Genomic DNA, 24,309 nt, shown 5'->3' on the forward strand with positions numbered 1-24,309 from the left:
TATATAATTGTAAACATTAGTTACTGACAAGATTTCACGCTGCACGGGTAACGGCCGACATTAAAAAATAATTATCGAGGTTCTATCTCCATAAAACAACAAAGAAATAACACTAACATAAACTAATCTGAAATGCAACACAATCAATCACGGAGTTGTTTAACGATAGCAATATATAATTCGTTTCTCCCTGAAGAATCTCCATATATCAAACAAAGTTCCCACTAAGTATGTATGTATATCACAAAGTAAAGTAAGTAAACTTTTATTACAGTTTTGGAACTCGGCAGTGATCGCAAGACTTGCGTGGAGCCCGAAGCGTTTCTGGTGTACAGTCGCAAGAACGTAATTGGCAGGATCAGCATAGAGAATGAAAACAACGACGCAGTGTTGCCGATAAAGGAACTGAAGGAAGTCAGGTGAGGATTAACAGCCTCAATACTAACTATTGTGCACTGAGACAAATGTTTGTACTGTCTGCAAATATTTTCTGGAAACTGGAGGCTGTCAGAAAATCGGTCGTATTTTCTAATTACGCAGTCAAAGATTTCTGTCTTAGTATGGATTCGAGATTCCAGAAATGAAATAATTTCATCCTTCTTAGATAACCGTCACTATATATTACTACATAGTAATAGTTAAATATCATACTATGTAGTAATAGTTACATTGTCATAGAATTAAATAACTCCTTTATAAAAATAAATTACAAGAATACAACAGGCGTAATTGATATAAAGGAAAAACAATTAAATTTGGCACATGTAAAGGTTGATATTTGTTTGCAATATGTGTTATTGCTGAGTTTATTCATTTACTTTTGTTTTATTTTAGCGCTCTAGCCGTGCATGTGTCTGGAGCTAAATTGTACTGGTCAGACAGCAAAATGAAAACAATCAGTCGATGTTCTATAGACGGAACTAATGTGGAGAAGATATTAGAGTGGATGGGATTAGTTGAAGGTAAGTCGAATGAATATTGAATATCTTTAACATTAAATCGGGATCAAGAGTATATTATCATGAGTGTTAATACGTCAATAAAGTTGAAAGTAAAATGAGCTAGTGGTAGCATACACTAGGTGTGAACCTGTCATAGTAGTCCACATAAGTGTCACGTAATAGACTGTCAAAATCAATTCGACTGGAGAAGAATAATAAAAAAAAACAATGTTACATAACGCGTTGTACGTACCGCCCCTACCGCCACTGTTACGCATCGTAACGTTTTACAAGACCCCCCCCCCCCTCCCCCTCTCCTCCAAATTGTGTTACGTAATACTTGGACGGCCCCTAAGTAGTCAATCAATGTTAAGGTTATAGCTTAAGGTACATTTTTCAAACATTTTGTTTGACCTTTAATCTGGGTAACTAAGCAAGTATTGACAAGTAAAAATTTAAATTCACGTCTTGTTAGTGATTAGTTCTCGCAGTTGAAAGAAAAACGTAAAAATAATTAATATGCATGGATATTTCGGCCTTTAAAATTTAATAATGTATGTAAAATGGACCTTAAGCTATAACCTTAAGACAGAGAGTCATTTAGTAAAATGATTTAATAATATGATTGTAGGTCTCGCAATCGACTGGGCGGGGCAGAACATCTACTGGACGGACACGGCGACGCAGCGCATCGAGGTGGCGCGGCTCGACGGCTCCAGCAGGAGCGCTCATCTGGCAAGGGCTGAAGAAACCGAAGAGTATTGTGCTCGACCCTAAGAAAGGGTAAGTTTTATATCATAAGGTTTAGCTTAGGTATCTTGGAATTAGTTGTAAAATGGCATCTCGACTTCAATTGTAATGGTGTTTTAGACTAGTAAAATCTCGCAGTAATTGCGCAGGACCTCCAGATGCGTTTACACTAGCATCAATATTCAAATAATTCTATACATATGCGATTCGCCGCAAGTCCTGCAATCAAAAATTTGCAGAAGTCCCGTGATTGATACAGAATAAAATTCGATAGCGGAAATCAATCTTTGCAAGTTCTCTTAGTAATTTAAAACTCGCCTAGCCTTAGGACTTCTCTCATTAGGTTCTAATTAGTTCCGTCTTCACAGATACATGTACTGGTCAGAACTCGGTTCGAAGAGTATTAAACGCGCCGCCATGGACGGGTCATCGCCTACCGTGTTTATGGAGCAAGTAGGCAGGGTCCACGCCCTCGCCATAGACTACGAGAAGCGTGCCATCTACTGGGCGGCACTGGACCCGCCCGTCATAGAGTTCGCGTACCTCAACGGCACTGGCAGGAGGACGTTAGCGGACGACATACCGATGCCGTTTGCACTCACACTGTATAATGATTCGGTGTTTTGGGGCGATTGGAATACGGGTAAGAATCAATAATGTATTGCCGAGAAAACAAATTCATATAACATTATCATATCGCATCTAAAATTCTGAAAAAAAAATGCTAGATAAGTAACATTATTATTTTTACATTGTACTATTTCTACATTCATTTTAATTTTGCACTTATTCAACGGTATGTCTCGGCAGGTATAGTAGAGAGCGCCAAGAAACGCGACGGGTCCCAGCGCCGGGCGGTGCACGCCGGGCTGGACTACCTGTCCGACCTCAAGGTGTTCGGCGGCGCGGGCGCGGGCGCGGCGGGCGGCAACCAGTGCGGCGCCGACAACGGCGGCTGTGCGCACCTGTGCCTCGCCGCGCCCGCCGACTACCGCTGCGCCTGTCCCGCGCACTACCGCCTCGCCAGGGACAACGTCTCCTGCACCGGTACACACCACACTATATAGTTCATCCCCGAGGCAATTCTTGTGCGCTCGGTCTTCAAACCGAATGTACGCCAGCACGGGGGGGCTTTTGTCGCGGCCCTAGGCACACAGTTAAGTGTGTGTTATATCATGGTTGCCAATTCATATTAAGGCCTATGAAGGCTCGCGAACAGTGCCTAGCCTTCTCTCCTCCCATCCTAAGAGCTTTCCTTATCCTTCCCCGCACTTTCTTCCAAGCTATCTCCTCCCAACTTTCTCACAGGACCCTGCAGTCGCTAAACGGGGGGATTTCAGTATCTCATTCGCGGGTCTCCCCGGTATTGCCCGCGGCGTCCGAAGCCAAAAATAAACTATTGTTATATCTACAGGTTCACGAAAAGAAAAAATATATTGATTACTAAATACTTTTACACTGGCTAGCTAGAGGCATTTCAAAAGGCTGTTTACATTATCAATTTTATTATGTTATTATATAGTCCCTTCCATTAAAATGAAATAAAATGCAAATATTTTAATTTCAGAACCAGAAGAATTTCTGTTATTCGCCCAAAAGAACGCAGTTGGTCGGATATTGGTGGCCAATGGGAGAGCAATGACGCGTTCATACCTTTGACCGGCTTGAAGAACGTCAAAGCCATCGAATACGACCCTGTCAATAAGTATGTATTATATTTACTATTCAATCACTACAACTAACACTAGCCTTTTTTAACAATATGTGACAAAATTACAAATTAATATGCAGTAGTTTTTATTTATGGCTCTGATCTCTATTTATTAAATTTATCGGTATCTGTAGGTTCTTATACTGGATGGACGACGACTCGCACGCGATACGACGCGTTCCCATATCGTACTCGACGACATCAGCTGTGACCGACTCGTCGCCGGTGGTGACGGGGCTCTCGCGCCCCTTCCATATGGCGCTGGACGTATTGGGAAGGACCCTCTACTGGACATGTTCCGATACAGACTCGATAAACGCGACCACTATCGATACCAACTCGTCTGTCAGCGTCATTGTTAGAGGAGATAACATGATGCCACGACACCTCGCTTTTCATCAGACCAAGAGGTAAGTTCTAATAGCTTGAATGTGATGATCTGCAGCTATTTTCAATCTGTTGGTTTTACGTACATTTAAGCATATCGTATTTTTTTAGAGCAATATTCGTCTGACATAATTTATTACAAAGAGGCTTACGTATAATATGCAGGAGTTCCATCTTCATATTATATCGCTTGATATGAACGAGTCTACGATTTACTTCTCGCAGACTGTTGGTGTGGAACGACGTAGGCCGTGGCGCCATAACACGCGCGAGTGTAGACGGCACCGCGCGTGTGGACCTCGCGCACGTGGCCAACGCCACCGCGCTCGCCATCGACCAGCCCGCCGCCACCGTGTATTGGGCCGCCGGCAGACAGATACACGCCATCGACCTCGACGGATCCAACAAGTAAACAATCCCCCTTGCCGTACTCTGAATACGTCCTTGAGACGATGTAATAATGTGTGTAACGTGTGTGCGTGTGCGCGTGCGCAGGCGGCTGGTGTGGCAGGGCGGCTGGGCGGGCGCGCTGGGCGTGCACGGCGGCGCGCTGTACCTGGGCGGCGGCGAGCGCGCGCTGGCCCGCGTGCCGCTGCACCGCCGCGACGCGCCCGCCGCCTCCGTGCCGCACCTCGCCCGGCTCGTCGCGCTGCGGCAACTCACCAAGGTCAGTCCCATATACCTCATGTTGTGGATTTTGTAATATCGTATTTTAATTAATCAAAGCCTATATTTAGCCTTCGATCATACTTTGTGCACATGTTGATTTCGGAGAGGTCTGTTAACCAACAGTAAAACAGACAAAAATAATTTAACAAATTGGTGATTTGTGTTTTGATGCTGTTCTTAATGATTTTATTTTTGTTTGCATGTACAGGCGAACTGGGTTCTGGTTTTTGATTATATGTATAAATGCGATAATATAAGTTAGTGTGGTGTTGTGTAGACCGCGCGCACGCACGCGTGCTGGCTGGGCGGGCGCTGCGGCGGCGGCGCGGGCGCGTGCGGCGCGGGGGGCGCGTGCGGGTGCGCGCCACACTACCAGGCAACGCCGCGCTGCGCCGCGGACCACTTCCTCTGCGACGCGCATCTGCCGCGCCCGCGCTGTCTGCTCACCGCCTGGAAGTACGCACTCACACACATCAGCATCTCCACCTTGCATTCCAAAACATTCCAACCACACCGTCTTTACCTCTTATTAACTTGAGCCAAAAATCATCCATGATTAACGAATAGTTCTTGTATTTTAGTGCGGATGTGGCGTGTGCGTTAGTGTATTTTTGACTGAAAGTATGACAGTGCCGGTGTAATAAATTTTAAGATAAAATTATAGTTACATTTTATTGATATTTATTTAGTTAATTCGAAATACAGAAATTTCCTTGCAACATTTCCCACAGTTAATTTTTCAATAAATTGTCTCATTCTGTCACATTAAATTTTAATAGGGTACCGAACTCATTTTTATTCTTTACTATTATCAAATATTTACATTATATAAATTATAATACAGAATGAATTATTGAAATCCGGTAAAAAATCAACAAGTTATAAGTCTTTGAATGTCAGTAGAAGATGTTATCAACAAGAAACAAAAAAGAAACGAAATACCCACATTTGACGTCATCGAGAATTACGACGCGTGCGAAAGAAAGAGATGAAGCGATATCCCCACAATGCGCCCACTTCTGCACGTTACAATATTTGGAATATGAATTACTAGCCCAATTTTTATGCAGTTTTCCGTGGAGTGTTTCTTTTTCGTATTATTAATCATTATATATAGAATAATGAACAAAATCAAACTTAGGCCGGTTCCCTATTATAGAAATGGTAAGTTTAAATGAGTACCAAAAAAAATGATTGCTGCAACCAGTAAATAATTAAGAAGAGTAAATAAACGAACCACTCTAAACAATATAATAAAAAATATTTTCTTTGTTTGTACTATACCTACTTTATGCCTTAGGAATAATTTAAAAAATGCCACTAGAGTTTTTAGTCCGTTTTTCTAATGGAAACTGCTTTCCGAACTGGTGCTAGAGCAATTGTTTTATAGAATGGTAATATTTTAATATTCCATTGCTACAAATATATGATTTAATTTGATTACAGATGCGACGGTCAGAAGGACTGCGCGGACGGGTCGGACGAGGCGGAGTGCGGCGCGTGCGGCGGCAGGCTCGATGCGCTGCGCGGACGGCGCATGCGCCAACGCGCTGCACGCTTGTGACGCCGGCGTCTACTGCGCCTCCGCGCAGCTGCCCGACGCCTTCCGGTGCGCTACACACTGCACACTGCAAGCTTACTGCATGCTTAATGTTTACACTAATAATATATTAATATATTGTTGTAATATCTTAGAAAATCGATACAAAGTAACGGTCGTTTATATTGATGCAAAGTAACTTGATGAGTTTCTCTATTTCACTTGCCGACGGGCTATTCACTTCCTAAGTTCAAATTGATTATACTTTTAAATCGGATTTTTCATTATAATGTCGTGTTCAGATGTGACGACCGTCTATGTCTGGCGGCACGTCTGCTGTGCGACGGCCGGCAGCACTGTGACGACGGCTCTGACGAAGCGCCCGCAGCCTGCGGGTACACGCACAAGGATCAGGTTCGATACAACACACAACATAATGCCTTATTAATGTTAATACAAACGTAATATGGTACAGTAACACGACGTGTGTGCACTCGCAAGAGCAGTCGCGGCAGTCGCGGCTGGAGCGCGTTCGTGGTGTGCGGGCTGGTGGCGGTGGGGCTCGGCGCGGCGGGCGGCGCGGGCGCGGCGCTGCGGCGCTGGCGGCGGCGCGGCCGGCCCGTGCCGCACGAGCGCGCGCACGCGCTGCCGCTCTGTCGCCCCAAGCACGCGCCGCCCGCGCACGCCGCCGCGCGACCCGCCCTGCCGCGCGCCACGCCGCTCGGCGCCAGCTCCACGCAGTCAGTACTCACCTCTATATCGATACAGTCTACATACCTTCACTGTTACTGCCTACTGTTAAAATAATTGTCGATATTGTAATATTCAGATCATCGTCGAGTCCGGTGTCGCGCTACCCGCGGCCCACGGCGAACCCTCGCCGAGCCGGCGACGGCGAGCGGCGGCGGGAACACGCCGCGGCGGCGCCCCTACCGCCACTACCGCGCCATGAACCGGCCGCCGCCGCCCACGCCGGCATCCACGGACGCGTGCGAGTCGGAGCCCGAGCCGCCGGCGCGTGCGCCGCCGCCCTCGCCCGCGCCCGCGCTCTACTGACACACATGTGCACAGCTAATACTATGTCGTTATCAAAAGGTATTATTAACATGCGCAGTTTTTTTTATATCGCTATTTGTTAATTTTTATTTGTCTAAAAAATTCTATCGGAAACATAATTTCATATTGCTTGATATAACACCATTTTGTAATCACTTTCTGATACATTATTAGGTTGTTCATAAAGCTTTGTGGTTAGCGCATTATAAAAACCATGTATTCCTTTTAAGCTTGTTTCGAACAGACTTTAAATACGGCGTTGAAAATTCCTAATGTGTACTCGCATTATAAGTTATTACAGAGAGTAAATATTTAGTTAGGTCATGATACACAAAGCATTGTGGTAGCTTTATTTAACATAATTCGACGGTTATAAAGTTAAGTGACTTGAGCTCTTTTTTGGACATTAAGTTTATACATGTTTGAAATTAGCACATTATTCTGCGTTTTTTAAATATAGTTTCAGTCAAGTAACTTTAAAATCATCGATATTATGGTTCGTTATTTATCGTGTACCGTCGGATAAAAAAACTCAAGAAGTGTCATTTTTTCTTAATCGGCTTTGGCAGCTTTAATTTACATTTATTTATGTTTCAAGTCTTTTATGTAGCATCGGATTATAAAACTAAAAATGTCTCAAAGGGTTTATGAGCAAATGAGACAGCTTTAAATTCTTTCCAGTACTATCGAATTCTAAAAGTTAAAAATTCCAAAAGAAGTTAGTAAATTGACATTTTTCAAAATAATTCTCATAAAGTTATAAAACTTAAAGAAGCCTCAAAAAGCTTTTGCACAAATCGAATTTGCAAGCTTATTTTTACCATCATATTACTTAGCGTCACTGCACGCTAGCGGGCGTAGCTCCGGCAATGAATCATGTGAAAGCCACAACAACATACACTCCACACCGGCATTCTCGAATTTCATTTTATAGAATATTCGATAACTTTCAATCGGAACACGTGCATCGCTAAAACAGTCGACTTTATTTACGAGCTTTTATTAATCTGTTTGGAAATTTTGTATTGATAATATTATCAGTTCTGAATGTATCCATTGCAGTTCGCTTGACGTATTTGTCTAAATATTCGTGCCTTGCGGCAATGTAATATAGACTGCGTAGATGGAGAACTAAGTCGATATTGGCCTAATTATTCAAATACGCCAAGTTGAATACGAGCGTGATATTACGGCTTGGTTGCCGTATAACATTCGATCAAGTTATAGAGAAGGTATCAGTAGGGAAGGGTCCATATTACCCGATTCCTGCCGGTTTCCGTTTGTGTAGGATTATGTGGAATATATCATTAGATAATTATCATTAGAACGATTTGCAGACTGCATTCATGCATATGAGTAAGTCTATGCTGTGTTGGGTTCCCTTTCGAAAAACTTCACCCTTCGCCACTGGAAGGTATTAGAACTATTTGATAGTCTATAACTAATTGCCATTATGACGTTATTAGTAAATCTACTTAATCATTATCTACATGAATCCTGCAGATAAGAAACAGCTTAGTCTGAGGGCAAAGTTGAACCAAAGTAACGGATCGCGGGGCGTTAAGAGTATCCAAACATACCCAGTAGAAATACTGTGAAAAATGCCACATCAAAATTATATACGATATACATGCTGGATTATGTGTAGTGACGCCCGCCACACGTCCCACACGGCCAACTTTGTTGCCTGGACTCATTTCACTATGGTGCTATGTAACTGTTTGTGCCTCGATAATTTTAAGGAAAAATCTATATATTGACTGTACAGAGTGTAGTTTAAGCTAGTGTTAATTGTAAATAATATTTATGTAAAAAATATGTTTATAAAATTAATAGCGTAGTAACAATTGTAAGGGATGGCGCATGTAAAAGTATGATTCCTAAAATTAATGCAATCGGTCGAGCAATAACACCATTGGCTAAGAACTGCGCGCGGCCTTACCGATATCATTTAAGGTTGAAACACCTAACATAAAGGCCAAATTTGCAGTCAGTTTAAAGTTATTAAAAATAATATCGACGGTTGAAAGGCTAATTGTTTTAGGCCACATTTCTAAGCGACACTAAGTTTCATACATATTTAAAATCAGCAATTTTTTCTATTTTTTTAATCTAGTTTTTTTTTTTCGAAATAAAATGTCGCTTACATCAATTACCTTTCCAACCGCCAATAAAAACAAATATAAAAAACTTCAAAATGTTTTCCAATGTTAATAGATTGCATATACAACTACGTGGATTGTCTGTTTGTCAAGTTTCGATTGCAAAATAATATACTTAAAACTGTTCGTATGTTACTGGTCTATAATAGATACAACATGACAGGTTTGTTTATGTTTCGTATAATCTGTTACTTTCAAAGTATATAAATAAACGGAAATCAACAAATCTTTGTTACAAATTTAAAATATGTGTAATGTGGGTGCATAACGTAAAGGAGGCATCTGATTTTTGCCACTAGAGCGGCGACACGATGTTGTAGATAAATTGCACACTTCACTTATTTGTTAATCTGTGGCCGCCTATATTTGGAATATAAACATAACATTGACCCGAAATCTGTTGTATCGGTTTATGAGGCGCATGCAAAGATGCCTGCGCAATCGTTAACACTAAAATTATGTATGAGAATGACATATACGATAGACTTATCGATAGGATATGTCTATACATTGTTTCTGTTTTCTATTAGCGTTAACGATTGTACAGTCATCTTAGCTACACCCTCTGGTGAGCTTAAAATGACTTTAATGAAAGAATCGTCCCCTTTACTGAAGTTCACGAGGAATTGTTAGAGTAAATAATTGTTTTGTGTTAGATGTAATGACAAATCGATCATAATTAGCGGATGAATTATAAGCGTTCCCATCGAGAACATTTGAGGGGAAGTTCTACCTGGAACGCGCTGTTATCCTGACTAGCATAAAAATATATTCTTTAGATATTGTCAATATATTTTAAAAGTTATTACTTTATGTACAGTTGGCATTTACTTTATTAAAATATTTTAAGTGTACATACAAATTAGTCAATAATTTAATTCAAGTGTAAATCTTAATCAAACATCAACACTGTAAAAAGTAATAAATCGTCAGACTGTGAGCAATTTTAATAAAATTTTGTACCTGTTAAATATGTTTTTTATTAATATATCATGCTACTTATAACTTATACAAATAATGTGAAGCGGGTGAAAGGCTAATTGACGCAAGCGACATCTTTTTTGCGTCACTAACTCAGAATAAGAACAAGCTTGTCATTGTTCTGAGGTCACTAAGACATTTTTTTTTCATACATATTTCAAATCAGCTTTATTTTCTACGTTTTTTTAAGCCAGTTACAAATTTTCGAAAAAGATGTCGCCTAAGTCAGCCTTTCAACCGTTGATATATTAGGGTGGAAAGCTCGCATGGACGCTGAAAGGAAACTACCCTAACATCAGGTCTAAGTAATGAAATGAACATGATTCATATAGAAATCAATAATTTATCATCAAAATATGAAAATGACACAAGACCCAAAGTATTGCATTACGACTGCACTATCTATTTACTAATTTGAGTTATCTACACATTCCCAGATGGCTATGGTTAATGTGAGACGTTATCTGTAGGGGGCGTCACAGTCCGCCCCTTAACGCGCGGTGGCACGAAGCGACTACAACCCGCGCCAGTCGCTGCACCGACGCGAACGCGAACACTCATGGACCATGTCCAAAACACTCGCGCGATTTCTCCTCTTACTCTCGTTCTTTTTATGCCTGGACTGTGAACTTTATCAAAACAGGCCCAAAATCAGAACGTCCGATGGGGACCTTATACTAGAAGCTGCATTCGATAAAAACATATACCTCCTCCCTAACGGACCGAAATCCCGTGTCTACGTGGGCGAAGTGAACATCCTCGACCGTGATGCCTCCAACAGCGGCGGACAGCGCGTGCCCGCCACTAACGAAGACGTTACCCCATACTTGAATGGACCAGATGGCATATTGCAACGACTGCAAAGGTTAGAAGAGAAAACTTCTAGTGTGTCTAACGAATTATCTTTAAATATCTCACTAGCGTGGCGAAATATTAACAGGCTGAACAGAAGAGTGACGCGTCTTCAGGTACAACTACAACATTACAGGAATGACGATGACTGCCATTCACAGCCGTGCCAACATGCCGGCACTTGTCTTAATTTGGTTAACGGCTATCACTGTCTCTGTCCACCGAACTGGGAGGGCAAAGATTGCGATATTGACGTAAACGAATGTCGCAATTTTGCTGGCACGGATCTAGGCTGCCAAAACGGAGCGACATGCCTGAACACACCAGGATCGTACGTATGCTTATGCCGATCTGGTTGGTACGGACTACACTGCACCAGAAAAGAAAAAGACTGTTCCGGAGGCGACTTTGAAATGTGCGGCCATGGCACATGCGTCGCTACCACTGCAGGCGATGGCGTCAGATGTATCTGCCACCAAGGGTGGACTACCAACGGCACCAGCGCTGCTTGTTTGACAGACATAAACGAGTGCGAAGAGGGTCAAGGCGCACGCTGCTCCGTAAACCCCAAGGTCACGTGCATCAACCTTCCTGGCTCGTTTCGTTGCGGTCAATGTCCGCCTGGCTACGAAGGTGACGGATACAGTTGTTCTGATATCAACGAATGTGTTACGATACCCAACGGTGGATGCAGTCCTATGGTCACTTGTCACAACACAGTCGGTTCTCGGATATGCGGATCTTGTCCACCCAGCTATCAAGGCGACGGCATTACGTGCACCTGGCGCGGGTCGTGTAACATCAACCACGGAGGTTGCCATCCGTCAGCACAGTGTATAGAAAACATCGGTATGGGCGGATCTCAGTGTATTTGTCCAGAAGGCACAGAAGGTGACGGCGTGGGTATTCAAGGTTGCGTCATCAGCACGGGCGGCAATTACTCGGAACCCTGCATGAACAACCCCTGTGGCACCCATGGACAGTGCCACGCTCTTCGCGTAGGTTACACCTGCATTTGCTACAGAGGATACAGCGGCGCTCATTGTGACGTCATATCAAACTTGTGCGCCGTCAACCCCTGTCACAATGGAGGCGTCTGTCGACTCGATCAGACCATCACAAGAGGCTACAGATGCGAATGTACATCACAGTACACAGGACCGCTGTGTCAAATGCCTCTCAGGTCTTGCGGCGGAGTACTGGATAATGAAGAAGGCAGCATCGTGTATCCCGCAGCGAACACCACATACAGCCACAACTCGCGTTGCGCCTGGGTCATTCATACGATACCTGATAAAGTTATTAATATCACTTTCAGCAAATTTAATCTTGAAGGGGGCGCGGATTGTAACTGGGACTTTCTACAAATCCATGATGGCCGCAGCTCCGCTAGCCAGCTTATAGGAAGATTCTGCGGTAACGAATTTCCCAAAGGGGGCAATATTATATCGAGTCATAACAACTTATACTTCTGGTTCCGCTCAGACAGTACTGTGGCTAAAACTGGCTTTGCTCTTCACTGGACTAGTATAAAGCCGGTGTGTGGCGGTGAGGTAGACGCATCCGTACATGGGCAGATCAGTTCCCCCGGATCGCCGGGCAAATACCCACCCAACCGTGACTGCTACTGGCACTTGACAACAACTCTAGGAAAACGAATTCAATTACACTTTTTCGGGTTAGATATCGAAGCGCACAATAATTGCAGCCACGACTATTTAGAAATATTTGACGGTGAACGCTCAACAGATCCGCTGCTCAATAGATATTGTAACTCGACCCAGCCTGCTCCCATACATTCGGCGGGCTCGGAACTTTTAATACATTTTCATTCAGACGCATTCGGCTCCGGTAATGGGTTTCAGATAGCTTTCGCTCCCACAGAAGGCGTCCCAGGATGTGGTGGTTATTTCACCACAGAAAAGGGGGAAATATTTTCTCCGTCATTCAATGGGTCTTACTTGGATAATTTACTTTGTGAATATAAAATAAAAACTAGTCCAGACACTAGAATTAAAATAGACTTCAAATCTTTTAAATTGGAAAGATCGTTTAAGTGCAAATTTGATTATTTAAAAATTTATGACGGTCCATCAGCAAATTCCCAGCTTGTCGGGAAATTTTGTGGAGTTACATTTCCTCAATCTTATACTTCAACGTCGAATACCTTGTTCTTTATATTTAAGAGTGACCGCAGTATGTCATCCGAAGGTTTCCGAATAACGTTTAAAGCTGTATGTCAATTAACAGTGCAAGGTGACAGCGGTATTATAAAATCACCTGGGTATCCGTTTAATTACCCAGAGGATAGGGTATGTGAGTATGTGATTAGGGCCGCACCGGGGAAATCTATCCAACTCAAATTCCAAGACTTTGACATCGAAGATAACAACTATTACAATTGTCAGTACGACCACGTAGAGATTAGGGACGGACCTAACGTTAACTCTACACTTCTCGGCAGTTATTGTGGAGGTCCCGAGCACACGCCGCCTGTTCAGACCTCCACTCACAATTATATGTATGTCAAATTCGTTTCGGACATAAGTGTTAGCGGCAGCGGATTCTATGCAAACTACACAACTATTGACGCTGAATGTGGTGGCATTTACCACGATACTACTGGGCTTATCAACCACCCTTCTAAAAGCAACGAAAACTACAAAAATGACCAGAAATGCACATGGCTATTGATAGCCCCCGAAGGCCTACACATTAAATTAACGTGGAACAGGTTTGATCTTGAAACGATGATGGACTGCGGTAGCGACTACGTGGAATTAATTGAAATTGATGAAAATAATGAAAACAATTTGATGGGAAAGTTTTGTGGTACAAAGGCACCTCCTGCTTTAACATCATCCACAAATAGACTTATGATTAAATTCACTTCCGATAGCAGCATAGGTTCATCAGGATTTTCCGTGTCGTATACATTTTTAGACGAAAAGACCCACTGTGGAGGCATGTATATTAAAACTCATGGTTATATATATTCCCCGGGATATCCAAAACATTACGAACCTAACAGGGATTGCGCTTGGATAATCGAAGTGCCCGCTGGACAGCAAATTAAGTTAAATATATCAGAATTTGATTTGGAACGGCCGATACGCAATAAATGTAATCTTGGTGATTATTTGGAATTAAGAAACGGTGGAACGGATACATCCCCCTTGATCGGTCAATTCTGCGGCAAGTTCAAATCGAGAATTATCACGTCGATGACAAACGTCTTATATCTGCATTTCCATTCAGACTTCTACTTAACAGGACAAGGATTTAAAATCGAATGGGACGGCTCCATTACCGGTTGTGGAGGTACACTGACTAGTTCTACAGGATCAATAACTTCTCCCAATTATCCCAATAATTATAATGAAAACGCAGAATGCTTTTACAAGATCGTAGTTAATCCTGGATCCATAATTCGAATTTCATTCCGAGAGTTGGACTTAGAAAGGACCTACATGTGTAAAGACGATTACGTGGAGATTTTCGATGGACGAGATTCGACTGCGAACAGCCTTGGAAAATATTGTGCTATGTCTCCAGCATTAAGTAACATCGTTACATCGAGCAATTATGCATTTATCAAATTCCGATCAGATTTTTATTTATCAAGAAAAGGGTTTCACCTAGATTATAACTCTGTGTGTCAAAATAATATTACGGGTCGATATGGCGTGATAGAAAGCCCGGATTATCCAAACAATTCCCCGCAGCATTTAGATTGTCTCTGGAATATAATAGCACCCAAAGGAAACAAAATAAATGTAACATTCACATATTTCAACATAAAAAAAACACACCATCATCCTTATTGGGTGTCTCGCAACACCCACTTCCGTACGTGTGACTCAGATTACTTGCAAACAAAAGAGCTATCTGAAACGGAGTTTTCATCTAAACTTTGCGGCAATATTCCACACTACACCATTACTACGAAGACAAATGCTTTACAAATTAAATATGCCACGGGGAGCTTTCCACAACCGGGCTTCCGTTTAGAATGGGTTAGTTATGGTTGTGGTGGGCATATTCAGAAAAACAGTGGAGTTCTAGTGTTAGACAGGGCCTTAACATCCGCTGGAGAAATGGAATGTGAATGGTTGTTAGAGACCTCCGTCGGGAGAGCTGTGTCTATAGGTTTCAATAATCTCTTTATGACTGACAACACTAATTGTACAATGGATGCGATCGAAATTTACAACGGTAAAGATATCGCGTCGCCACTTTTATCGAGAATATGTCATGTAACAAAATCGTGGATAGAGTCTACAGACAATTACATGTTAGTGCGATTCATAAAGCGATCCACTTTAAGAGACGCTTTTATCAATGCTCGTTTTTTCTCCTTAACAGCTAAGTGTGGCGGTTTTAGGCAGTCATTTTCCGGATTTATTTATTCCAAAAATTATCCCAAGAATTATGACAACAATTTAGATTGCACTTGGACAATAGGTGTCCCTCGTAATCACCGTATAGAGTTTAGTCTTATCGATTTAGATTTGTATTCATCACGTAGTGTTTATGAGGAAGCCGACGACGACTCTTCGTGCGGCGATTACATTAAAATATACGACGAGCGAAATTCAAACTATACGAACAAAATATGTCCTAATAGCAATATTACCAAAGTGATCACTCGAAATAATAAAGCTTATATACAATTTGTTACAAATAATTATGGTACAGCTAAAGGATTTAAAATTGGCTTTAATACAATTTGTGGAGCGGTTATATCAGCTATCAACGACGGGGTCATAGCTAATGAAATAAATAGTTACACGAGTAGTTGCACTTGGACCATTATTGCCCAAAAACCAGATCAAAAGATATCTTTGACAATAACCCACATGTCACTGCAACCCATCTTTAACCAGACTTGTCAGTCCTCTTTCATCCGGGTATACGATGGTGACGACAAACTCGCACCTTTGATAAACGAATACTGTGGACGCAAAATCCCTCCAATGATCGTCAGTGCTGGCAGTGCTATCACTGTTGAACTTGGCACGTATGGAAACAACATTGAAGGGCATTTCTCCGCCCATTATACGCCTCTGAGCAACGCTTGCGGCGGTACACTTACTTCAGAGGAGGGAACCATAGCTTCACCAAACTACCCCCGTCCATATCCTGCCGACGCACACTGTGAATGGATCTTGAAAACCTCTCCTGGAAATAAAGTGTATATAACATTCGAGCGTTTCGATTTAGAAGAATCAGAAGGATGCAACGAAGACTATTTGGAAGTACGCGAAGATTTTGGGGGCGGTAAACTCTTAGGTGTATACTGCGGTAACAATATTCCTACAAACACAACCGTGGCAACAAAATTGTACATAAAATTCCACAGTGATATACGGAACAACGGAGGAGGCTTTTTAATACATTACGGATTTTTGCACGGCAATGAAATCTACGGAGACCGTGGGGAAGTTGCTTCACCTTTGTATCCACATCTTTACCATGGTACCGCCGAGTACAGTTGGCGAATAGAAACAATAGGAACAAAAGAAATATCCATATCAGTGGATCACATGGAAATCCGTTCTTACGGCGACATGTGCTATAACAAACTATCTATTTACGATGGTTACGATGAATCTGCAAACCTTCTAAAAGAGTTCTGCGGTATTTTGGGCCCTACACCAAAAGTTTTACAAACAAGTTCTAACGCGGTTTACATAAAGTTATTCTTGGATGAATCTAACACAGGTTCTATGTTTCATCTCACTTGGGCGAATACTGATAAAGGTGATGAAGAAGAAGAAGACAAAATTAATTGCGGTTTTAATCAAACTGAAATTATTTCGCCAGGAACGTCTAAAATATTTACATCGCCCAATTATCCTGATGAATATAGCAACGAACTATATTGTGAATGGTTATTCAAAAGTAGTCCTGGGTATCACTTGAGTTTAAACTTCGATGATTTCCACTTAGAAGAAACGAGTGGTTGCTTTGCAGATTACGTTACTATTTACGCAGCTGACACTTTTGGTGAATGGAAATTACTTAAAAATAAGGTGTGTTTAGGAGAGTCAGTAAGTGAACGCGCAATCGGCTCAAATTATTTGAAAGTGATATTTAAAACTGATCCAACAATAACTAACAAAGGATTCAAAGGTATAGTTACTTCATTGTGCGGTGGTATTATTTCTGACTTATCTGGCACTATCGGTCCTCGTTGGGTAGACATGCTACCAAGCAATGACGTTATACTCAAAATTGAAAACAGATGTGATTGGTTAATAAAAGTTAGACCCGGCCGAGTCATCAAACTCCACTTTCAACAATTCAACATTTCTAACAGCGCTACTGATTGTCAGGTCGCGTTAATTTTACATAATGGTGAATCAATAAATTCACCTTTGCTAGGCAGCGGAAAATTTTGTGGATATGAACACGAAAAAAGGGATGATTTAATAACTTCAAGTAATGCTGTGTTAATCAGTTACGTTAGTCATTTTAGACGTCCGCTTGTCGTTATACAGCTTTAGATTGCATTATGAAGAACAAAATGTCCAATGTGGCGTAACAACAACGTTAGATATTGATCATGGTTGGGAAATTATTAATTCACCAAACTATCCGTCAATTCCTTTGCCTTATTCAGAATGCATTTGGGTAATCAATGGTCCACCCGGAGAAATATTACGAATTGATTTTATAGACAGATTCGATTTAGATAATGTAGATGACTGCGCCATGGAGGTTGTGGAGATACATGACGGTTCATCGGAGTTTTCTCCACGTCTAGGGCGTTTCTGCAGCGAAAGGCCAGGAACAGTAAAAACTACAAATAACGTTGCATACATAAAATATACAACACAACTTGCAGAACCGCGAAATGGATTTAAAGCAAACGTTTCAATTGATATTTGTGGAGGAACAATAGTGTCAAACGCTGGAGAAATTACGTCACCTAGTTATCCACATATGAAAACTTTGTCTTATGGATCAGTTTGCGAATGGCGCATTGTTGGACCATCTATAAATATTTTGCTATTAAAACCTCTGGATATAGACTTACCGGAGTCAGAGACATCGTGTGGAACGAAAGTAACTATTGAGGAATTAATACCAGCTAACAACACGATTACTATATTAAAAACTATTTGTAACGACGATAATGATTCCAATTTTCCAGCTATTGAATCGTCTACAAACGAAGTAATGATAAAATTACATATCGGTAAGCCCAGTGAATGGACCCAGCTATCAGAATCTCGAGGTTTTCGAATTAAATTTAATAGTTCGAAGCCTATATGTGGAGGCAGGATATCTACTTCTGAAGGATTCTTGACCACCCCGAGCTATCCTATGGAAACAACACTATCATTTTGTCAATGGCACATAAAAGTACCCGATAAATCGCGGAGCGTGCGTTTAGAAATATTAGATGCCGATTCACAAAATCATAGGATTGGTATTTTTAATGATCTTGACTTTTTATCTGCTATACAAAGAATTCCAGATGACGGCGATATCACATCTTCAAATAATGTGTTCGAATCGAGTGGAAACACAATGGGGATTTATGTATGGCTATCTCATTTAAAGTCACGACACCGATTTAAAGCAAAATTCAGTTCTGATAGTCCAGCACTGTGTGGAGGTGAAATAAATGGTCTCAATGGTAGTTTAGTATCACCCGACCTTCAGCGATCATACACGTGCAAATGGCATTACAATAGTAAGGCTATCACCGCAGACGACGGCCTACAATATGACAGTATTTATGTTTCAGTACAACTAAACTCATCTGTAGCTAGAACCCGATGTCGTTACTACGACCCCAAACTTAACATAAAATCAAATTATCTTGGCCAGAGCCAAGGATTGGTCTTCACGAGAGATCTTTGTGGAAATTCAGCAGAATCTTATAGAATACCATCCGCAGCTATCGATTTAAAAGCGACCAAAAGCAAAACCAGCTCATTTTATTTCAACTTAGAGTGGAAAGCACAACCTTGTGGGGGTATAGTACGGGTGACAACAACGGTTGATAACATATTGAAAGTGCCCAATAACTATACTGAGACCTTAGATTGCGCTTGGGTGGTTGTGGTTCCAGATGATAATCGCATTGAATTAAAAATGGAAGGTTCATTCCAACTAGAATGTGACGATGAATATATCAAAATATATCAAGGGATTTCAAAAGTGTCGACCTTAATGGGTGACTTTTGTAAAACCCAACTTATGAATGATCCAATTATTACTAACATCAGACATATTTTTGTGGAATATCATTCCAATGTAAAACCCAATACAAGTATACAAATAACAGCGAGGACCATTAGCGATCAATGTGGAGGTTTGCTTCTAAGCTATCAAAATATATTTACATCCCCTAATTTCCCTAAGAACTACTACGCCAACCAGGAATGCACCTGGGAAATAAAAGCTAATTGGGGCAACAGAGTATCTCTAAATTTCATTGAAAGATTTGTAATAGAAAGCGCTGATAACTGTACTAAAGATGCTGTTATAATATATGACTGGAAAGATGACCAATACATTGAAGTAGCTCGGCTGTGTGGACGCTCACTTCCACACGCCTATAATTCAACCTTTAACAGAATGAAAGTTGTGTTACGCACAAATGCGGATGTTAATCTGGATGGGTTTAAAGCCGCGTGGTCCCCCATATGTGGAGGAAATTATATAGCCACGGAAAAGGAACAGATTCTATACAGTCCAAATTATCCATATGACTATTCATCTCTTTTGGATTGTACTTACGAGATATCGGGCGGTGATCAAGAAGTCACGGTTAAATGACTCGAATTTGAACTTGAAGGTAATTATCCGGAATGTGAATATGATAACGTTACTTTAACTGTCAACGGTATGAATTACTTTTATGGAGTTTACTGTGATAATGAGTTACCACCTATGCTAAGTGGTGACTCCATATCGCTTTATTTCAAAACAGATCGATACCAACAATATAACGGATTTAAATTATGGTATAAATTATATTCGTGCGGAGGCCACGTGAACACAAGCACCGTCATAACTTCAAATGAATTTGAAAATTATCACGAAAATTTGAATTGCACCTGGATTATAGAAGCGCCTGCTAATAAAATAGTAGTACTCAAATTCCTGTACATCGATATAGAAGATAGTTCTGACTGTACTAACGACTTTTTGGTCGTGTATGATGGTCTAACGAAAGACGCATACAATCGGCTAGCACTCCTATGCGGCAATATGAGTACTTCTGCAACAGTACTAAGAAGTAGTGGAAGTGCATTAATATTGCAATTTATTACGGACTCTTCATACCAATCAAAAGGATTTAAAGCTGAAGTATTTTTCACTTACAGTGCATCAGTTGGATGTGGTGGAAAAATTAACTTGACAACTTCCTCAACTTATACTCTGAAGTCACCTTTAATGGGTCACAATGTTGTGTACGAGAATTATTTGGATTGTCAATGGTCTATAAGATCCCCTGTGGACACATACGTCAAAATCAAATTTCAATCCTTCCATATTGCACCTTGTAAAAATGTAGAAAATCAAACCGCCATAGGTTTCAGCAAATGTGATTGCGATTTTGTACAAGTGTTGGATGGATTAAATCCTAATAGCTTAATTATAGGTACTTACTGCGGGCACTCATTACCCCTACAATTAGTGTCCTCAGACAATACAATGAGTGTTAGAATGGTATCCGATGGAGAAATTAATAGCTCGGGATTCGAGGCCCATATAACTGTACAAAGATCTATCTGCGGTCGAACATCTTATCCTATTAGTAATAAAGTCGAACAGGTTAAGTCTCCGGGATATGATTCGGGATCTGTGCCGCGTGGTTTGCATTGTGCGTATCAATTTGTATCAGCATATGATTATGTGTATTATGTAGTACGTGTTAGGGTTACTGTCGACCTGCAGGCTCCGGAAAATAACGACGTCGAAAAGAATCTTTGTGTCAAAGATAAACTATTGATCGCAGGTGTCCCAAACAAAGTGAACACGACATTAGGGCAAGATTTTATTTTACAAGGTCAAACTAACGACGTGTTCTATGTCCACAACTTTTATGATGTCACTTATCCGCGAGAAATAGTATTATGTGGATTAAAAGAAAGTACAGACTTTTATGTCTATGGAAATATTTACATTAACCTTGTAACGTCAGCAGAAACGGATAATTTAAACCATAGAGGTGTTCTAATAGAAGTGTCTTATCCCGGAAACTGTGCTAGAAACTATACAGAGCCGCAAGGAATAATCAAATCTAACTATGCTGAAAGTTATGATTCCAATGCACCAAAAGATTGTTACACCCTTATTACGGCCCCTGAAAATCACACAATATCTTTATATTTTATAAGCGCATCACAAAATTATTGGGGACAAGAAAGCTTTCTAGAAATTTTCGATGGTAACAATACAAACGCTCCTCAACTGATAAAAATAACCACCGAGTATTCCAATCCAGTGTTTTCTAGCGGCAGATATATTCTATTACACAATCATGATTCAGATGTCGATAGCTCTTACACAGCTCACATGAACTACGATCTTGTTTACATGACGACCGACAAAGGAAAAGGATGTGGCGGAAGGCTGATGAATATCATTGGCAAAGTTACGAGCCCTCTTTACCCTCGCGTGTATCGGAACGTAAATACATGCGTATGGGAATTAGAAACGCCGTCTAACACTCGACTATTCTTGCGTTTTGAAGAATTTGATATGAGTATAAAATGTGATGAAAACTATCTGCAGTTGGTTAACAGGAAAGGCGAGGTGATATCGACATTCTGTTCTGAAACCCCTGCCGACTACACCAGTGACGACAACTTCGTTAAATTGGTATTTGTAACCACTTTGAATAATGGTGGTACGGGCTGGGTTGCAAATTTCGTCGGCGTCGTTTGAGGCTCTTCATTTATGTTCAATTTGAAGGTACCAATAGCGGCTAAGACTCTAGACATATGTAAAGATTCCTACGCACGTACCTATGCAAACTTCTCAAACAGAAGCAGATAATTACTGATCAATAGTAAAAAAAAAATCTTTTTTGAAAATGTTTAGTCTTCATTGTTTTCAATGTACGACTGTTTTATGAACTGTTATTTTACAAAATATCTTTACTGCTTATGAGGTGGTGTTGATGCTCTGATCATAGCTAGAGGTATTAAATGCTATTATACAGTTTTATTTGACATAAAAGTATTGTTATTTCATAAAATATTTATTGAATGTTACAGTTTTGAATAAATAGCTTTTATATCTACCAATGTACGAACTTGCTGAACTAAAAACACGAGTTATTATTGTTAGTTTTTCAACGTTAACTATGTATAAACAAAAACTGTGGTATGCCTTCGCATTTTCAATGTCATTACCTACTTATGTCTCCAGGTCTTATGTTTACAAATGTATTAAAGTAGGTTCATGTTAGATGCATTTACCTATATGACGAACTGTTAAAAATAACTCAAAATGAATTCGATGTAAATCATTAAATAAATAATGAATGCATTACACCATTTTTATTTTTAATGCCTATACCCATAGCCTTTAATCGATAAGTGAGCTGTCTAACACTAAAATAATTTTTCAATTCGAACCAGTAATTCCTGAAATTAGCGCGTTCAACAAAAGCTCTTAAAGGGGAAACATTTTCCGGTTTTGCAACATTTTACATGAATGCTGCGATCCTATTGGTCATAGCGTGATGTTATATAGACTATAAGCCTACCTTGACTAATGGGCTATCCAAACCTAAAATATTTTTTAATTCGAACCAGTCGTCCCTGAAATTAGCTCGTTCAAACAAACGCATTCTTCAGCATTATATAATAATATAGACTATAGATAGTATAGATATACTTATTTATTAAAATGTTTTAAAGTATTTTTTCCGTTTAAATTTTCTCCCTGTTAATAATACGATAATAGCCATGTGCTTTTAACGCGAACCAGAAAATCTGTCACTTTTAGTATAATAATAATAAAAAATATATAATAATATCAGCCCTGTATTATATACTTGCCCACTGCTGAGCACGGGCCTCCTCTACTACTGAGAGGAATTAGACCTTAAGTCCACCACGCTGGGTCCACCACGCTGGCCTAGTGCGGATTGGTAGACTTCACACACCTTCGAAATTCCTATAGAGAACTTCTCAGATGTGCAGGTTTCCTCACGATGTTTTCCTTCACCGTTAAAGCGAACGATAATTTCACAAAGAATACACACATGATTTTTTAGAAAAGTCAGAGGTGTGTACCCTTGGGATTTGAACCTGCAGACATTCGTCTCGGCAGTCCGTTCCACACCCAACTAGGCTATCGCCACCATATCACGTCACTTTTAGTATCACTATTATATTAAAAGTTTAATACGCATAATCAAACCGTATATTTTTTAGTTTTTTTGGTGAGCTACCGTTATCAACACGGGTACCCTGCGAACGGTGTACAGGTGATCCCCCGGCTTAGCAACCACGGCAGTCCCTAGGGGAATAGGGAGGAGATAGCTGGAAAGGAAGTATGTATAGGGGGATGAGAATGAACTATATTAGGATGGGCGGAGCGGAGAAGGAAGGATGATGTTCGCGAGGCCTTATAGATCTCAATGTGAAATTGGCGACCAAGAGGCGCTAAAACTAGCCCCACGCTAGATACCTTTTTAATATTGAGGAAACAGTGATTTAGCACTACTGCGCAGCCTTCATGCAGGACGACTGGATAGTTATGTTGGGTTCGCCAGTCTTGAGCTGCCCATAAAGATAAAAAACGCCAGGCGACCGCTGAGCTGAGTTTCAAACACTATACCTACAATACCAACCAATACTTCGCAGTAGCCAAGTTCATCGCATGAAGGAAGGCTTAACGCTTCGTCAGACGGGAAGTTATTAATTAATGTAAAAGGCCCCCGCGCACCGTAGGATGCCCTCGCCGACAACGACGGCGCGGCATAAGGCTTACAAGCCTGCGTGACGCATATAGCATGCATGGTGCAAAAACCCAATGCGCGATATTTATAGCTCACCCATAGTGTATAAACCGGGTAATACTACGATATGCACGCCAAAAAATATAGCTGTTTTGAACAACACTAGTTGAAATGACACTGTCAATAATAGGGGACCGGACAGGTATAACCAAAAAATCTGAAATTCAGTTTAAAGTAAAGTTTGTAATATTAAAAATATTATCTCATATTTGTTTTTGTAAAAGAGTTGTGATTTGTATTTTTAAATCAATAAATAAAAT

The 24,309-nt window shown here is 40.8% G+C and overlaps 2 protein-coding genes and 1 long non-coding RNA gene across 3 annotated transcripts in view; all 3 read left to right on the forward strand.

Moving 5' to 3' along the window:
• The window catches only part of LOC115445690 (low-density lipoprotein receptor-related protein 6), a 27,098-nt gene extending 16,911 nt beyond the window's left edge, over positions 1-10,187 (forward strand). Inside the window, exons 24-37 of the mRNA XM_037441492.1 lie at positions 275-419; positions 835-962; positions 1,573-1,699; positions 2,060-2,334; positions 2,502-2,738; positions 3,291-3,396; positions 3,537-3,812; positions 4,015-4,197; positions 4,285-4,456; positions 4,736-4,914; positions 5,905-6,018; positions 6,301-6,412; positions 6,500-6,581; positions 6,828-10,187. Of these exons, the coding sequence (XP_037297389.1) occupies positions 275-419; positions 835-962; positions 1,573-1,699; positions 2,060-2,334; positions 2,502-2,738; positions 3,291-3,396; positions 3,537-3,812; positions 4,015-4,197; positions 4,285-4,456; positions 4,736-4,914; positions 5,905-6,018; positions 6,301-6,412; positions 6,500-6,581; positions 6,828-7,054 (2,363 nt within the window). The 3' untranslated portion in view covers positions 7,055-10,187. The remainder of the gene's footprint in view (positions 1-274; positions 420-834; positions 963-1,572; positions 1,700-2,059; positions 2,335-2,501; positions 2,739-3,290; positions 3,397-3,536; positions 3,813-4,014; positions 4,198-4,284; positions 4,457-4,735; positions 4,915-5,904; positions 6,019-6,300; positions 6,413-6,499; positions 6,582-6,827) is intronic.
• Positions 122-1,673, forward strand: LOC119190152. Its single transcript, XR_005112785.1, has 3 exons — positions 122-419; positions 835-962; positions 1,573-1,673. It is a non-coding gene; the product is annotated as an uncharacterized LOC119190152 (long non-coding RNA).
• A 520-nt stretch (positions 10,188-10,707) lies between the features above and the next one.
• Positions 10,708-22,572, forward strand: LOC115445692 (cubilin). Its single transcript, XM_030172070.2, is given in 2 exon segments — positions 10,708-17,522; positions 17,524-22,572. Coding segments are annotated over 2 exon segments (11,199 nt in total). The 5' UTR covers positions 10,708-10,763; the 3' UTR covers positions 21,964-22,572.
• The last annotated feature ends 1,737 nt before the right edge of the window (positions 22,573-24,309 follow it).

Source organism: Manduca sexta, chromosome 22 (assembly GCF_014839805.1).
Source record: "Manduca sexta isolate Smith_Timp_Sample1 chromosome 22, JHU_Msex_v1.0, whole genome shotgun sequence".
NCBI classification, from domain to species: domain Eukaryota; kingdom Metazoa; phylum Arthropoda; class Insecta; order Lepidoptera; family Sphingidae; genus Manduca; species Manduca sexta.